Source organism: Mustelus asterias, chromosome 7 (assembly GCF_964213995.1).
Source record: "Mustelus asterias chromosome 7, sMusAst1.hap1.1, whole genome shotgun sequence".
Classification (NCBI taxonomy): domain Eukaryota; kingdom Metazoa; phylum Chordata; class Chondrichthyes; order Carcharhiniformes; family Triakidae; genus Mustelus; species Mustelus asterias.
In genome coordinates, this window is record NC_135807.1 from 38,563,895 (window position 1) to 38,578,800 (window position 14,906).

Below are 14,906 nucleotides of genomic sequence, written 5' to 3' on the forward strand. Positions count from 1 at the left end.
GGACCAAGTGTAGTGTGTCAAAGTTCGCAGATGACACTAAGATGGGTGGAAGAGCAAAGTGTGCAGAGGACATTGAACGTCTGCAAAGGGATATAGATAGTTAAAGTAAGTGGGCGAGGGTCTGGCAGGTGGAGTACAATGTTGGTAAATGTGAGGTCATCCATTTTGGTAAGAATAACAGCAAAATTGACTATTATTTAAATGGTAAAAAAAATGCAACATGTTGCTATGCAGAGGGACCTGGGTGTCCTTGTGCATGAATCACAAAAGGTTGGTTTGCAGATGCAGCAGGTAATTAAGAAGGCAAATGGATTTTGACCTTTATTGCTAGAGAGATTGAGTTTAAAAGCAGGGAGATTATGTTGCAGCTGCACAAGGTGCTGGTGAGGCCACACCTGGAGTACTGTGTACAGTTTTGGTCTCCTTACTTGAGAAAGGATATACTAGCATTGGAGGGGGTGCAGAGGAGATTCACTAAGTTGATTCCGGAGTTGAGAGAGTTGGCTTATGAGGCGAGACTGATAGACTAGGACTGTACTCATTGGAATTTGGAAGAATGAGGGGGGATCTTATAGAAACATATGAAATTATGAAGGGAATAGATAAGATAGAACAGGTAGGCTGTTTCCATGCCGGGTGAAACCAGAGCTAGGGGATATGGCCTCAAAATAAGGGGAGCAGATTTAAGACTGAGTTGAAAAGGAACTTCTCCACCCAAAGGGTTATGAATCTGTGGAATTCGCTGCCCAGTGAAGCAGTTGAGACTACCTCATTGACTGTTTTTAAGGCAAAGTTAGATACATTTTTGAACAGGAAAGGAATTAAGGGTTATGGTGAGTGGGCAGGTAAGTGGAGCTGAGTCCACGAAAAGATCAGCTATGATCTTATTGAATGGAGGAACAGGCTTGAAGGGCCAAATGGCCTACTCCTGCTCCTGGTTCTTATGTTCTTCTCCCTGAGCATATGTCCAGTGGTGCCTTGACCAGCTGTTCATCCACCTTGCAGATATCGCTGGTGGAATTGGCATGGAGGTCTGTGGCACAAAATTGCACACACATCTACACCCAGTCTGGACCCTGACTCATTTGAAAATCTGCCCCCAAGGCTGCAATTCCTTTGTAATAAAGGCTAATATGTAATATGACTTTACTAATTGCTAGCTAGACCTACACGTTGACTTTCTATGATTCATGAATAAAGATACCGAGTTCCCAATAAATACCAATATTTCTCAGCCTCTCAATGGGTGCAGTCATAAATTTTGACGTGCAGGAGCGCAAAGAAAATGTGTTGGGTCATATGATTTCTAAATGTACTATTGCATTGTTTTCCTATGTATTGATCATTTGAGTTCCCAAATGTCAGTAAAACTATGTGTTTGAGTGAAAAATATTAGTGCTGATAGGCATTTTATTTTGAATCTTGTGGTAATTTGAATCACTGGCATTTAGCATACCTAGAGTGTTATTATGCAAAGTTTAATTACTTAATTCAAGCCCATTACTGAAAACTTTACTTACTCCTAACTGGAGAAAGATGGTATGTAGAGGGAACATTGCTTTTCTTGATTTATAATACTAACCTGGACGTGGCTGTACAGGGCCCAATTTCAAAATTTGAAGATGATACAAGACTTGGAAGAATTGTGAACTGTGAGGACAGTGAGAGACTTCAATAGTCAGACATGTGGCAGATGAAAGTTAATGTGGAGTAGTCTGAAGTGATACATTTTGGTCAGAAGAATGAGGAAAGGTGACAGAAATTAAAGGGTACAATTCTAAAGGAAATGCAGAGCAGAGAGACCTGCGCGTATGTGTGCATAAATCATTGAAGGTGGCAGGGCAAGTTGAGCAAGCAGTTCATAAATTATACTGAATTCTGGGTTTTACAAATGAGGGCACAGAGTAAGTTATGAACCTTCATAATACACTGGTTCAGCCTCAACAGAAAGGATGTGAACCTTTTTGTTTTTTTTAAAGTTTATTTATTAGTGTCACAAGTAGGCTTACATTAACGCTGCATTGAAGTTACTGTGAAAATCTCCTGGTCACCACACTCCGGCGCCTGTTCAGGTACACTGAGGGAGAATTTAGCATGGCCAATGCACCTAACCAGCATGTCTTTCGGACTGTGGGAGGAAACTGGAGCACTCAGAGAAAACCCACACAGACACAGGGAGAATGTGCAGACTCCGCACAGATAGTGACCCAAGCTGGGAATCGAACCCAGGTCCCTGGCGCTGTGAGGCAGCAGTGCTAACCACTAGGGTCCCTTTGACAGCATCTTTTAAACCTGTAATGTTTGTCATTTAGAAGAGCAAGGACAATATATACATGTGAACATCACCACCTGAAAGTTCCCCAGCAGGCCGCACCCCATCATGACTTGGAACTTTATATTGCCATTCCCTCACTGTTGCTGGGTCAAATCCTGGAACTCCCTGACAGCACTGTGTGTGTCCCTGCTCCAGCTGAACCAAAACAGTTCGATAAGGCAGCTTGCCATCAGTTTTAGAAAACAAATGCTGGCATCACCAGCGCCATTTAGATCCCATTAATGAATAAAAATAATTACCTTTGTTCCTCTCTGCCCTTTTCTGACACACTCTATTGACTTCTATCAAAATTCCTTTGCTGCTTTAAAGCCTTGACATTTCTCTTATTGCTGTTGAATTTACCCTTTCCTGAATCCTCCAGTACATCCTTTCATTAGTTTAAGCCATCACCTAGTTATTTAATGCACCAGAACAGTGGTCCCAAACCGCTTTAAGGGTGGTATGTCCAAACAGAGCATCTCTCTCTTTTCCCAGTACTAGTGCATTGAAATCCCTGCCTTCACACCACCCATTCAGCTATGCATTTGATCTATTTGTCACGTTATAATATGTTTATTTCCTCTTCATTTTTAACCTATTCAATTTCTTGACTGCCTCCACATTGTAATAGTTAATGCAAAGAACCTAGGTCAGTATCTGTCAGTGTTAGTATTTTACTATAGAGTTATTTTTAGATTTCAGACCTGCTAGTAGCTGGAATTCTAGATAATTATCTTTAGTCATAGAGTCATAGAGGTTTACAGCATGGAAACAGGCCCTTCGGCCCAACCTGTCCATGCTGCCCTTTTATTTTAAACCCCTAAGCTAATCCAAATTGCCCGCATTTGGTCCATATCCCTCTATACCCATCGTACCTATGTAACTATCTAAATGCTTTTTAAAAGACAAAATTGTACTCGCCTCTACTACTATCTCTGCCAGCTTGTTCCAGACACTCACCACCCTCTGTGTGAAAGAATTGCCCCTCTGGACACTTTTGTATCTCTCCCCTCTCACCTTAAACCTATGCCCTCTAGTTTTAGACTCCCCTACCTTTGGGAAAAGGTATTGACTATCTAGCTGATCTATGCCCCTCATTATTTTATAGACCTCTATAAGATCACCCCTCAGCCTCCTACGCTCCAGAGAAAAAAGTCCCAGTCTATCCAGCCTCTCCTTATAACTCAATCCATCAAGTCCTGGTAGCATCCTAGTAAATCTTTTCCGCACTCTTTCTAGTTTAATAATATTCTTTCTATAATAGGGTGACCACAATTGCACACAGTATTCCAAGTGTGGCCTTACCAATGTCTTGTACAATTTCAACAAGACATTCCAACTCCTGCATTCAATGTTCTGACCAATAAAACCAAGCATGCCGAATGCCTTCACCATTCTGTCCACCTGTGACTCCACTTTCAAGGAGCTATGAACATGTACTCCTAGATCTCTTTGCTCTGTAACTCTCCCCAACGCCCTACCATTAACTGAGTATATCTTTAAACCTGAACATTCTAGATTCATTCCAATTTTCCTTTATTCATGGGAAGTAGGCATCACTGGCAAAGCCAACATTTTTTGCCCATCCTTAATTGCCCTTGAGAAGTAACGGTGAGCAAACCTCTTTTGCAGCTACAGTCAATGGGGAGTCTAAAACCAGAGGGCATAGGTGTAAGGTGAGAGATACAAAAGGGTCCAGAGGGGCAATTTTTTCACCCAGAGGCTGGTGAGTGTCTGGAACGAGTTGCCAGAGGCAGTAGTAGAGGCGGATACAATTTTGTCTTTTTAAAAAGGATTTAGACAATTACATGGGTAAGGTGGGTACAGAGGGATATGGGCCAAATGCGGGCAATTGGGGCTAGCTTAGTGGTAAAAATTGGGCGGCATGGGCAAGTTGGACCGAAGGGCCTGTCTCAATGCTGTAAGTCTCTAAGACGCTATACATCTCTGGTGATGTTTAGTAGGAGGGGGAGATGCTGTCAAAGGAGCATTGACAAGTTGCTGCACCTTGTGGATGGTACACATTGCTGTCACAATGCCCTTCTGGCTCAGGGAGTGAATGTTTGTTAATGATGAGATGCCATTTATATGGGGCTGTTTTGTTCTGGATGGTGTCAAATTATTTGAGTGTTGTAGCTGTACTCATTCAGGCAAGTGGAGAGTATTCTGGCACACTCCTGACATGTGTTCTTGTAGATGTAAACAGGCTTTGGACAGTCAGAAGGTGAGATACTGACCGAAACATTCCCTGCCTATAGCAGTGCTGCTCTGGTGGACGTAACATTTACATGCTGGTCCAGTTAAATTTCTGGTCAATTGTGACTTCCAAGATGTAGATAGTGGGAGCTTTGAATGTCAAAGGGAGATGGTTAGATACTCTCTTGTTGGAAATGTTCATTTGTCTGGCACTTGTGTGGCATATATGCTACTTGTTACTTCTCAGCCCAAACCTGGATATTGACTAGGTCTAATTGCATTCAGGCATGAACTGCTTGATTACCCGAGGAGTTTGAATGGTGCTGAGCACATCTCAATCATCAGCAAAAAATCCACACTTCCGAGCTGAAGATGGTTGGACCTAGGACACTGCATGAGGAACTCCTGTGATAATGTCCTGAGGCTGAGATGATTGGTCACCAAGAACCACCATCTTGTTTTGTGCTAGAGATGAGTCCAGGTAGTGGAGGTTTCCACCTCCACCACCCACTATTGTTCTCATTGATTCCAGTCAAATTCTGCCTTTGTTTCAAAGGCAGTCACTCTCTCTTCACCTCTAGAATTCAGCTGTTTTGTCCATGTTTCAACCAAGGCTGTCATGAGCTTATGAGCTGTTGTCCTAGGAGAACCCAACTGGGCATCGCTGAGTCAGTTATTGTTGAGTAAGTGTTGTTTGACAACACTATTGACTTCACCTTTCTAAACTATGCTGATGGTTTAGCAAATGTCTGTCTGTTTCTAATTATGTTGATGCTTACTTTGTGTTTATGTCAGCAATATCAAGAAGGAACGAATTTCCATTACTGGAAGAGATGTTGAATTGATTTTGCAGACGAAAGAACAGCCTCCTCTTCCTCCTGTCAGTGAGAAAGATACAGCACAGAGAGAACACGAGGTACTGAGTGCTGATTCTGCAAAGTCGGAATCGGTTGTCAAATTGGAAGAGACAAAGCCCAGGTAAGCAGAGGAGTTCCAGGGCAAACGTTAGTGCGAGAAATAGAATTCAAGGGCTCTCTGAGATCAGTATAATTTACAGTATAATTCTCTTCTTGTAGTGATGTTGGACATTGCATAATTTGATTGGTCCGGCATGGGGAATAACATTTAGCGGTGATCTGGTAAGGACAATAGAAAGGGGTTCAGAATGTGTTTTTTGAAAGGATATGGTGCATTGATAAGAAATTTATTAAAAAAAGACAAAATGCTTACTGGCCCGGTGTCCTTTCTATTGTGTTGCACTGTCTATTGAAACATTCAGGGATGAAAGCTTTCCGCTATTTGCAGGGAGTACTCTGTTGCTGGCTGCTTGACAGAGCTACAGTGTGTAACAAGCTGTGGTGGGGGGTTGATGGGTGGTGTTGTGATCGGTGAGATTGTGGAGCCCAAGTCTCCAACCTGGATCTTCTGCGCAGATACAATGATAGTCCGATTGCCATTGTGCTTGAAATTTCTCTTCCACTGCTGTACATTTCTTCTACAATCTTCTGATCCTGGCTTTCACAGAAATGTGCAGAGCAGTGTCTATCGGGGAGCTCTGATGGGGTGGAGTTTATAGCTCTGGCTGCCATTTAGTAAGTTTAAAGGTCTAGTCTTGAATGTTAGTGAATGGATGAGTGAATGGGGGAGTGGTTGAGTGGCTGAATTGGTCAGTGGGTAAGATGAGTCAATAGGTGGATGAATGGATAGTGGGTGGAGTCAGATTGGGTGGGTGGTTGGGAGTATGGTCAGGTGGTCGGGTGGGTAGCTGGGTGGTTGGGATGATGGTCAGGTAAGGAGGATAGTTGGGTCAGGTAGAAGGGCTAGTCTGGAATCAAGGATGTGATTGGTGATTAGTTGTGGAGTTACCCATGTTATAGGAAGGTATCACAGATCTGTCCTAAGTTTCCAATTCTCACACAGTATTAGAGGAAGCAGGAGAATTGGCCATCAGAAGTTTAAACTTCTGTGCAATTCCCACATAGGTCCGTTCAACAGGACTTCTGCAGAGTCCCAATGCACATCTTCGGTTGTACACCTGGGCTGTGGTTTTCCGGAGACTAGAAGTTTTGCCCTTTAGGTTTTCTCTGAGTTCGGAGAGGGAGCAGCGGAGCCATAGTCTCTCAGGTTTGGGGTGTGGTGAGGAGAGAGCAGTGAACTCAAGTCTCCACAGGGTTTGGAGTGGGGGTTGAGGGAGCAGAATAGCCAAAGTCTCTCCAGTGTTCAGTTGTGGGGGGTCAAAGCTCGGAGCTCAAATCTCCGCTGGTTGTAGTGGAATCACAGCAGGCTTTCAGTGATCATGGCCTGGGTCATGAGCAGACCTGTTGCTGCCAAATGTGTGTTGTCACATGTTGATATAATGACTATACCAACTGAGTGAGTGCAATATACTGGTACCCAGACATGAAGCTAGTCTTTAAAGTCCAATCAGTTTTCAGGTCACTATATGATCGATGTGCAACAAGAATGTTACTAATTGCTTTATAAAGTCTGCACTCCTGCTAAAATTGGAGACAAATGTTGACAAGACACTGACAGGCTTCTTTACTTTTTCTCCATGTTCACCTATTACAAGTTTCCACAATGGGGGAAGGGAATTGGGAAGAGGGGCTGTCGAGTGAGGGAGAGGGGCTGCTGGCTGTGTGGGACTGTGAGGGGAAAGGGAATTTGAGAAGAAGGGCTGGTGTGTGTGTGTTTAAGAAGATGGTGTTGGAGGTGAGGACTTCACTGAGTCTTCTGTCATCAGGAAATGTGGAGACCTCGGCTGTGCATGAGTACATAAAATAATATATTTACAAAGTACTGATTTTCATATTTGTATGATATATATTATTATATGTTGATAATACATTGAATCTATAATATGTTGCACTTTAAATATTTACTGAAAGTTACCCAGCTGCTTTATTGTTGTTTTGATTTTGTTGGTATCTGGAGTCACATTAATATTCAAGATTTTTAATGTAAATATTCATTCATGGGATGTGGGTATCAAGGCGAGCATTCGTTGCCCATCTTGAATGCCCCTGAGAAGATGGTGGTGACTTGAAATGGTGTCACATTGGAAAATTGTTCGTAAAGCACTGCCATAGGCTTTGCTTCGCTTTGCAAACATAATACAGCAAGGTCATGTTCTGGTGCTAGTATGGATTTTATCCTGCACTAACTGCATTGAATGCTGAAATACTTTGGTGATTTGATACAAATAAAGAACAAAGAAAATTACAGCACAGGAACAAGCCCTTCAGCCCTCCAAGCCTGCACCGACCATGCTGCCTGACTGAACTAAAACCCCTACCCTTCCGGGGACCGTATCCCTGTATTCCCATCCTATTCATGTATTTGTCCAGATACTCCTTAAAACTCACTATCGTATCTGCTTCCACTACCTCCCCTGACAGCAAGTTCCAAGCACCCACTACCCTCTGTGTAAAAAAAAGCTTGCCTCGTACATTTCCTTTAAACCTTGCCCCTTGCACGTTAAACCTATGCCCCCTAGTAATTGACTCTTGCACCCTGGGAAAAAGCTTCTGACTATCCACTCTGTCCATGCTCCTCATAATCTTGTAGACTTCTATTAGGTCTCCCCTCAACCTCCGTCATTCCAGTGAGAACAAACCAGGTTTCTCCAACCTCTCCTCATAGCTAATGCTCTCCATACCAGGCAACATCCTGGTAAATATTTTCTGTACCCTCTCCAAAGCCTCCACATCTTTCTGGTAGTGTGGCGACCAGAATTGAACACTATGGGCCCGATTTTACCATTGCGGCCGCAAAAACATGGTAAGGTCGGGTGTGAGGCCATTAACGCGATCCGCGTCCGCGCAGATTGCCACTTTACCGAAACCTGGCGGCGATTCGATTCGCGCCCAAAACCGGCACAACAGCGATTTAAATGCATTTGCATGCATTTAAATTGAATTAATGAACTGCCCGCCCAACTTTATCAGCATTTCCCCCTTTACCACCGCATTTGCCAATCTGGAACTGCGCCGTAATGGACCTGCTAAATAAAAGTCTGAATCGGGCACTCCAGCTGCTGAAGAGGTGCGTTCCGAGCTTCCAACGGCTCTCTGACTCAGATCGGTGGTGGGAGGGGGAGGAGGGAGGCAGGCCTGATCATTCTCTGTTTGTGGGGAGGAGGGGAGTGAGGCCAGATCATTGTCTGGTGGGGTGGGAGCGAGGGGAAGGCGGGTCAAATGTATCTCTGGTGGTGGGGGGGGGTGGGGGGGGTGGGGGGAGCTGATCGTTGTCTGGTGGGGAGGGAGGAGGAGGAGGGACAGATGTTCCTCTGGTTGGGGGGGGTGGGTGGGGGGGGGGGAGCTGCGAGTGAGGCCAGACCATTCTCTGGGGGGATGAGTGAGGCCAGATCGTTGTCGGTGGGGGGGGGGGAAGGAGGGAGACGGGTAAGGTTTATCTCAGGCAGGGGGGGCAGACGGATCTCTGGTGGGGGGGGGGGGGGGCAGATTGATCTCTGGCAGGGGCCCCGGGGGGGTGGGGGGGTCCACTTTCCGCAAATCCACCAACCCTTGTGTTGTCCACAAACTTATTAATCAATCCAGTTACATTTTCCTCCAAATCATTTATACAGATATCCACCCCATCTGACGAAGGAGCTGTGCTCCGAAAGCTTATGGTATTTGCTCCCAAATAAACCTGTTGGACTTTAACCTGGTGTTGTGAGACTTCTTACTATATATTACAAACAGCAAAGGTCCCAGCACTGATCCCCGAGGACTTGTCACAGCCCTCCATGTACTGGTCCATGTTCTTGGCGGTAATAGAAGCTAAAAATGGGAAAACAAATGTTTCTACCCACTTGAAGTTTCAGTGGCCTCGAGAATTGCAATTCTCTATCGATCATGACAAGTGTTTAATTACATGACTTCTTATTACAAAAGAAATGCAGAATCAATCATTCTTAAGTGTAACTGTTTTTTAATCTATAGAATTTATATTTTGTTTTCTCAGTTTTAAACAGTTTGGGCCTTCAAGGTTTTTGCAAAACATTTTTCTCCTTATATTAATGACCTGATCATATCCTATCGCCACTTCAATCTCATGTCCTTTCTCAGGACATTGTGTTTATTTCCATTATTTACAGTTTAATTATTTCTTTGAGGCGAGACATGAAAGAAAGTCTGCCGTCTTAGGTGCACATAAAAGATTGCATGATACTGTCAAAGAAGTACATGGGAGTTATCTTTGATTTCCTGGTCAATACTTATTCCACAACTGAGAGGTCACACGGCACCAGGTTATAGTCCAACAGGTTTATTTGAAATCACAAGCTTTTGGAACGATGCTGCTTCGTCAGGTGAAGTGAAGCGAGGTGCGCTGGCACAGAATATATATATATAGACGGAGTGACGATAGCCCAACACTAACAGGTAAACAAGAGTGTCAAAGGATAAGTACAGACAGCGTAGGCTGGCTGAATAACAAGTCTTTACAAGTAATCATGAGTGCTAATAGACAAATGCAAGCAGTTAAGTATAATCAGTATGTGTAAAGTGACGACAGGCTGTATAACAAGTGAAGGGATGACCTAAGAACCAATATTTCAAGGCAGAGATAATTACAAACAATCACAGAATGATATGGTGCTAAACACTACCTGTGATCAAGCTATGCATGGTGTCAAAACAGGACAGTCAGGGAGATTTTTCCCCCACCGAACAACATGTAGCGTGACATGAATCTGAGGTCACGGTTGATATAAAAACCAATTACTCTGGATGCCGGAATTGGAAACAAAAACAGAAAATGCTGGAAAATCTCAGCAGGTCTCACAGCACCTGTGGAGAGAGAATACAATTAACGTTTTGAATCCAGATGACACTTTGTCAGAGCTCAGGAACATAAAATTGAATGGATGGGATTCTACCAGGAACATGCCTGCCCAACCCAGATGCAATTTCACACTTGGGCAGGCGGGCAACCCACCCATTCACCTATTAAGGCCCTTGTGGCCACTCAAGGGCGTCATCCAGCCCAGCTTCAATTTTTAGGCCGACAGGAGCCTGGATGGGTAGGGTGCTAAACCTTTTCGCCATCTTGGGTGGGAAGGGGGGTTGTGGGGAAGGGGCTCACTCTGAAGGTCCCCTCAGAAATAGGGAGCCCTCCATCCCAGGACGTGGGAGCTCCGGGACCATTTACCGCCCCCCCCCCCCCCCCAACTGCCACAATCGCACCCCTTCCAAACCCCCCCCCCCCCCCCACTCCCAGGTGACCCTATCCTCCTGCCCCAGGAACCCAGGGAGATACCTTTTCAAAGGGACTTAGTTCCAGGCAGGATGTTTCTGGCCACTGTGCTGTGCCTGGGCAGATTGAAGAGCTGTCGGCCAATCTCTTTTGCCGACGTGGAAGGGTCTTCCTTCTAAAGACAGACAGAATCTCGCCCACTGCCAGTCAACGCTCAAGTGAGCATGAAATGTCAGTGGGAGTTTGAGAGTCAGCGGCTGAACTTTAGGCACCAACTCTCGGGATAGCAAGCGCCATTCTTAAAATCTTACCTCTTGTTCTAATGGGTAGCAAGTACCTCATACACCTCCTCCATGATTATCCTCAACACCGATGCCCCGCAAGGCTGTGTCCTCAGTCCCTTACTATATTCTTTATGCACCGATGGCTGTGTGGCCAAATTCCGCTTCAACTCAATTTTCAAGTTTGCTGATGGCATCACCGTAATGGGTCGGATCTCAAACAATGACGTTTCAGAGTACAGGAAAGAGATGGAGAATCTGGTGAACTGGCGCGACAACAATAATCTCTCCTTCAATGTCAGTAAAATGAAGGAGATAGTCATCAACTTCAGGAAATGTAGTGGAGGACATGTCCCTGTCTACATCAATGGGGATGAAGCGGAAATGGTCGAGAGCTTCAGGTTTCTAGGTGTCCAGATCGCCAACAACCTGTCCTGGTCTGTCCATGCCGACGCTATAGTTAAGAAAGCCACCAATGCCTCTACTTTCTCAGGAAGCTAAGGAAATTTGGCATGTCCATTACAACTCTCTCCAATGTTTACAGATATACCATAGAAAGCTTCCTTTCTGATGTATCGCAGCTTGGTATGGCTCCTACTCCGACCAACACTGCAAGAAACTACAAAGGGTTGCGAACATTGCCCAGTCCATCACTCAAACCAGCCTCCCATCCATCGACTCAGTCTATACTTCCCGCTACCTTGGAAAAGCAGCCAGCAAGCTCAAGGACTCCACCCGGACATACTCTTTTCCACCTTCTTCCGTCAGGAAAAAAATACAAAAGTCTGAGGACATGTACCAACTGACTCAAAAACAGCTTTTTCCCTGCTGCCATCAGACTTTTGAATGGGTCTACCATATATTAAGCTGATCTTTCTCTACATTATCTGTAACTGTAACATTATACTCTGCACCATTTCCTCTCCTTCTCCCCTATGTACTCTATGAATGGAATGCTTTCTGTGTAGCGTGCAAGAAACAATACTTTTCACTGTATCCCAATACATGTGACAATAATAAATCAGATCAAACCTGTTCGCCAAGACTCCTCATCCTGGGTCACCATACCTCCCTCACACCCTCTGGTCCCTGACCATTGGTTCACTCTAAAGTTCTTCTTCAGGGCTGTGAAACAAAGTGTCAAGGTAACTATCCCCGCTTCCTGCATTATCTGCAGCTTGAAACCAGTTCAAAACTCTGTGCCAGAGTTCCTCAAGCTTACTGCAGATATGGATCACAATGCTCCCCACATAAAGGGGGGGTGATGGCCTAGTGGTATTGTCGCTGGACTATTAATCCAGAAACTCAGTTAATGTTCTGGGGACCCAGGTTCAAATCCCACCACGGCAGATGGTGGAACTTGACTTCAATAAAAAAAATCTGGAATTAAGAATCTACTGATGACCATGAAGCCATTGTCGATGTCGGGGAAACCCCTTCTGGTTCACTAGTTTCCTTTAGGGAAGGAAATCTGCCATCCTTACCCGGTCTGGCCTACGTGTGACTCCAGAGCCACAGCAATGTGGTTGACTCTCAACTGCCTTCGGGCAACCAGGGATGGGCAATAAATGCTGGCCAGCCAGCGGCGCCCATGTCCCGCGAATGAATAAAAAAAACATGTGACAGTTACTGCACACCAGCTCCTGTCCTGTTTATCAACCCTGTTTATTGATACAATCAGTTTATTAGTTACTGTACTAATAAAGTCATAGCACATTACAGTTTCTTTGCTTAGAGACAAAAGAAAAACACTCGTCAATTATCAGAGATAAAACCTAATTCCCACCTAATGCACCTAATTCCCACTTATACCAAATTCCTGACTTTAGCACCCTGTTTACAAAGCACTCACTTCTGTAATCATTTTGTGCTCCATACTCTATGCAATTGTGAATACTGGATACTGTATTGAGTTTATGACTTATTCCCAAGTTACAAATGCTAATTTAGTTTCCTGCTACAGTAATTAACACCTATTCAGGCAACCACTTTAAAGTGATCGAGTTAGGGGCTGCTGACTATTAACTGGGGATCTTAACTAACTTGCAGTTTCATTTTCAGATTTAAAGTTCTAAGTAAAATTCTACATAGTAAACTAAATTTGCCCTGGCCCCTATGTATTTGATTCTATGAATGCTTTCGCAAAAACATTCAAACATCATGAGAGGAGTTGCCCGATAATTTGTCAGAGTGTCAGTTTCAGCTGTCCGACTGCACAGCCAAGTTTTCACTCCAGATCTCTGGCACTCTGGACATGAGGAGCTCCCCCACAAGATTGAGGACCCCCCCCCCCCCCCCCCCCCCCGACCCCCCACAAGCTTTAATTGCCCATTTGAGGGCCTCAGTTAGTGCCCGGGTGGAAAGGGCATCCATGAGCCTTCCTGCCCTAGATTTAATCAGGCAGAGGTGGGAAGGAGACCTCTAAACCTGGAGGCGAAGGCTTTCATAGAATCCCTACAGTACAGAAGGAGGCCATTCGGCCCATCGAGACTGCACCGACAAAAATCCCACCCTATACCCGTAGCCCCAAATATTTACCCTGCTAATCCCCCCGAAACTAGGGTCAATTTAGCATGGTCAATCAACCTAACTTGCCCATCTTTGGACTGTGGGAGGAAACCGGAGCACCTGGAGGAAACCCACACAGACACGGGGAGAATGTGCAAACTCTACACAGACAGTAATCCAAACTGGGAATCGAACCAGAGTCCCTGGCACTGTGAGGCAGCAGTGCTAACCACTGTGCCACTGTACCACCCATAGATTAAATACTGTTCTAAGTCTTCACCAATCCTCAAAAAGCAAAATTTGCCTTGAAGGAGTGACAGCTCAGATTCACCAGAATGTCGCTGGATTTTTAATGGCTATGTTATGAGGACTGATTGCTATCTAATAATCCCTACTGGAAAGGGGTGACAACAGGATAGGGTTTGCTTTGCACTGTTAAATAGTCTATGAAACTGTACCATAGCATGGGACAGCATCTTTGGAGAAGAGTGAAGCCAAAGGAAGTAAATAAAAGATAAAGATAATATTTAGCAAAACCAGTTTAATCCAATTATGCCTAATTATTTTATTTTTATTTCTGATTTCTATTTTTCCTTTCTGTGACGCAGTTCTCCTCCACCAAAATCATTAATGTTTGATATGTTTAAAAATGAGAGAGGATGTGAAATTAACCGCATCTTGATGGAGAACAAACATATTCTCAGTGAAAAGAGGAATAACCTGAAGATGCTGACTGAGAGGATCAACAACATCAAGGAGGAAATTGACATCACTAACCGGGCACTCAACCTCAAGAAACGAGACCAAAGGGACCAAGGTAATGCCACAAGGCTGTGTAACTCGAGGACAATCATGGAGGTGAGACATGTCATCTATCTTAGCATCAAAGGTGTAAGTCTGAGCTAAGACCGAGCAATAGGATGCTATGATATTTGAACTTTTCCAGAATTGGCCCTTTTTACCCTTGGTCCCCAGGCCTTCATCCAGCATACAACTTTATGACTTCACTGCTGGTGACTTCTCTTGCAAGGAGAAAGAAGGTTTTTGTTCACATTATGTTCCCAGTTCCCCCACCCCAATGAGAAGTGTCACAACACCAGGTTAAAATCCAACAGGTTTATTTGGTAGCACAAGCTTTCAGAGCGTTGCTCCTTCATCAGGTGAGTGGAGAGTTGGGTTCACAAACAGGGCATATATAAACACAGACTCAATTACAAGATAATGTCTGCTTTCTTGCATCTTTGTAGAAACTTGATGTCTGTGTCGATATGCGCGATCTTCTTGGAGATCCTCTCCACTTTGAGCCGGCAGTTTGCGGTGTCGGCGGTAGCCATGATGTGGAGATGCCGACGTTGGTGCCTACCCAAGTCCAACGCCGGCATCTCCACATCATGGCCACACCAATG

General features: G+C 44.5%; 1 protein-coding gene across 1 annotated transcript in view; it reads left to right on the forward strand.

Moving 5' to 3' along the window:
* kif9 (kinesin family member 9) overlaps nucleotides 1-14,906 on the forward strand; it is a 95,838-nt gene that overhangs the window by 67,540 nt on the left and 13,392 nt on the right. Inside the window, exons 15-16 of the mRNA XM_078215902.1 lie at nucleotides 5,306-5,488; nucleotides 14,109-14,317. Coding sequence (XP_078072028.1) covers nucleotides 5,306-5,488; nucleotides 14,109-14,317 — 392 coding nt within the window. The remainder of the gene's footprint in view (nucleotides 1-5,305; nucleotides 5,489-14,108; nucleotides 14,318-14,906) is intronic.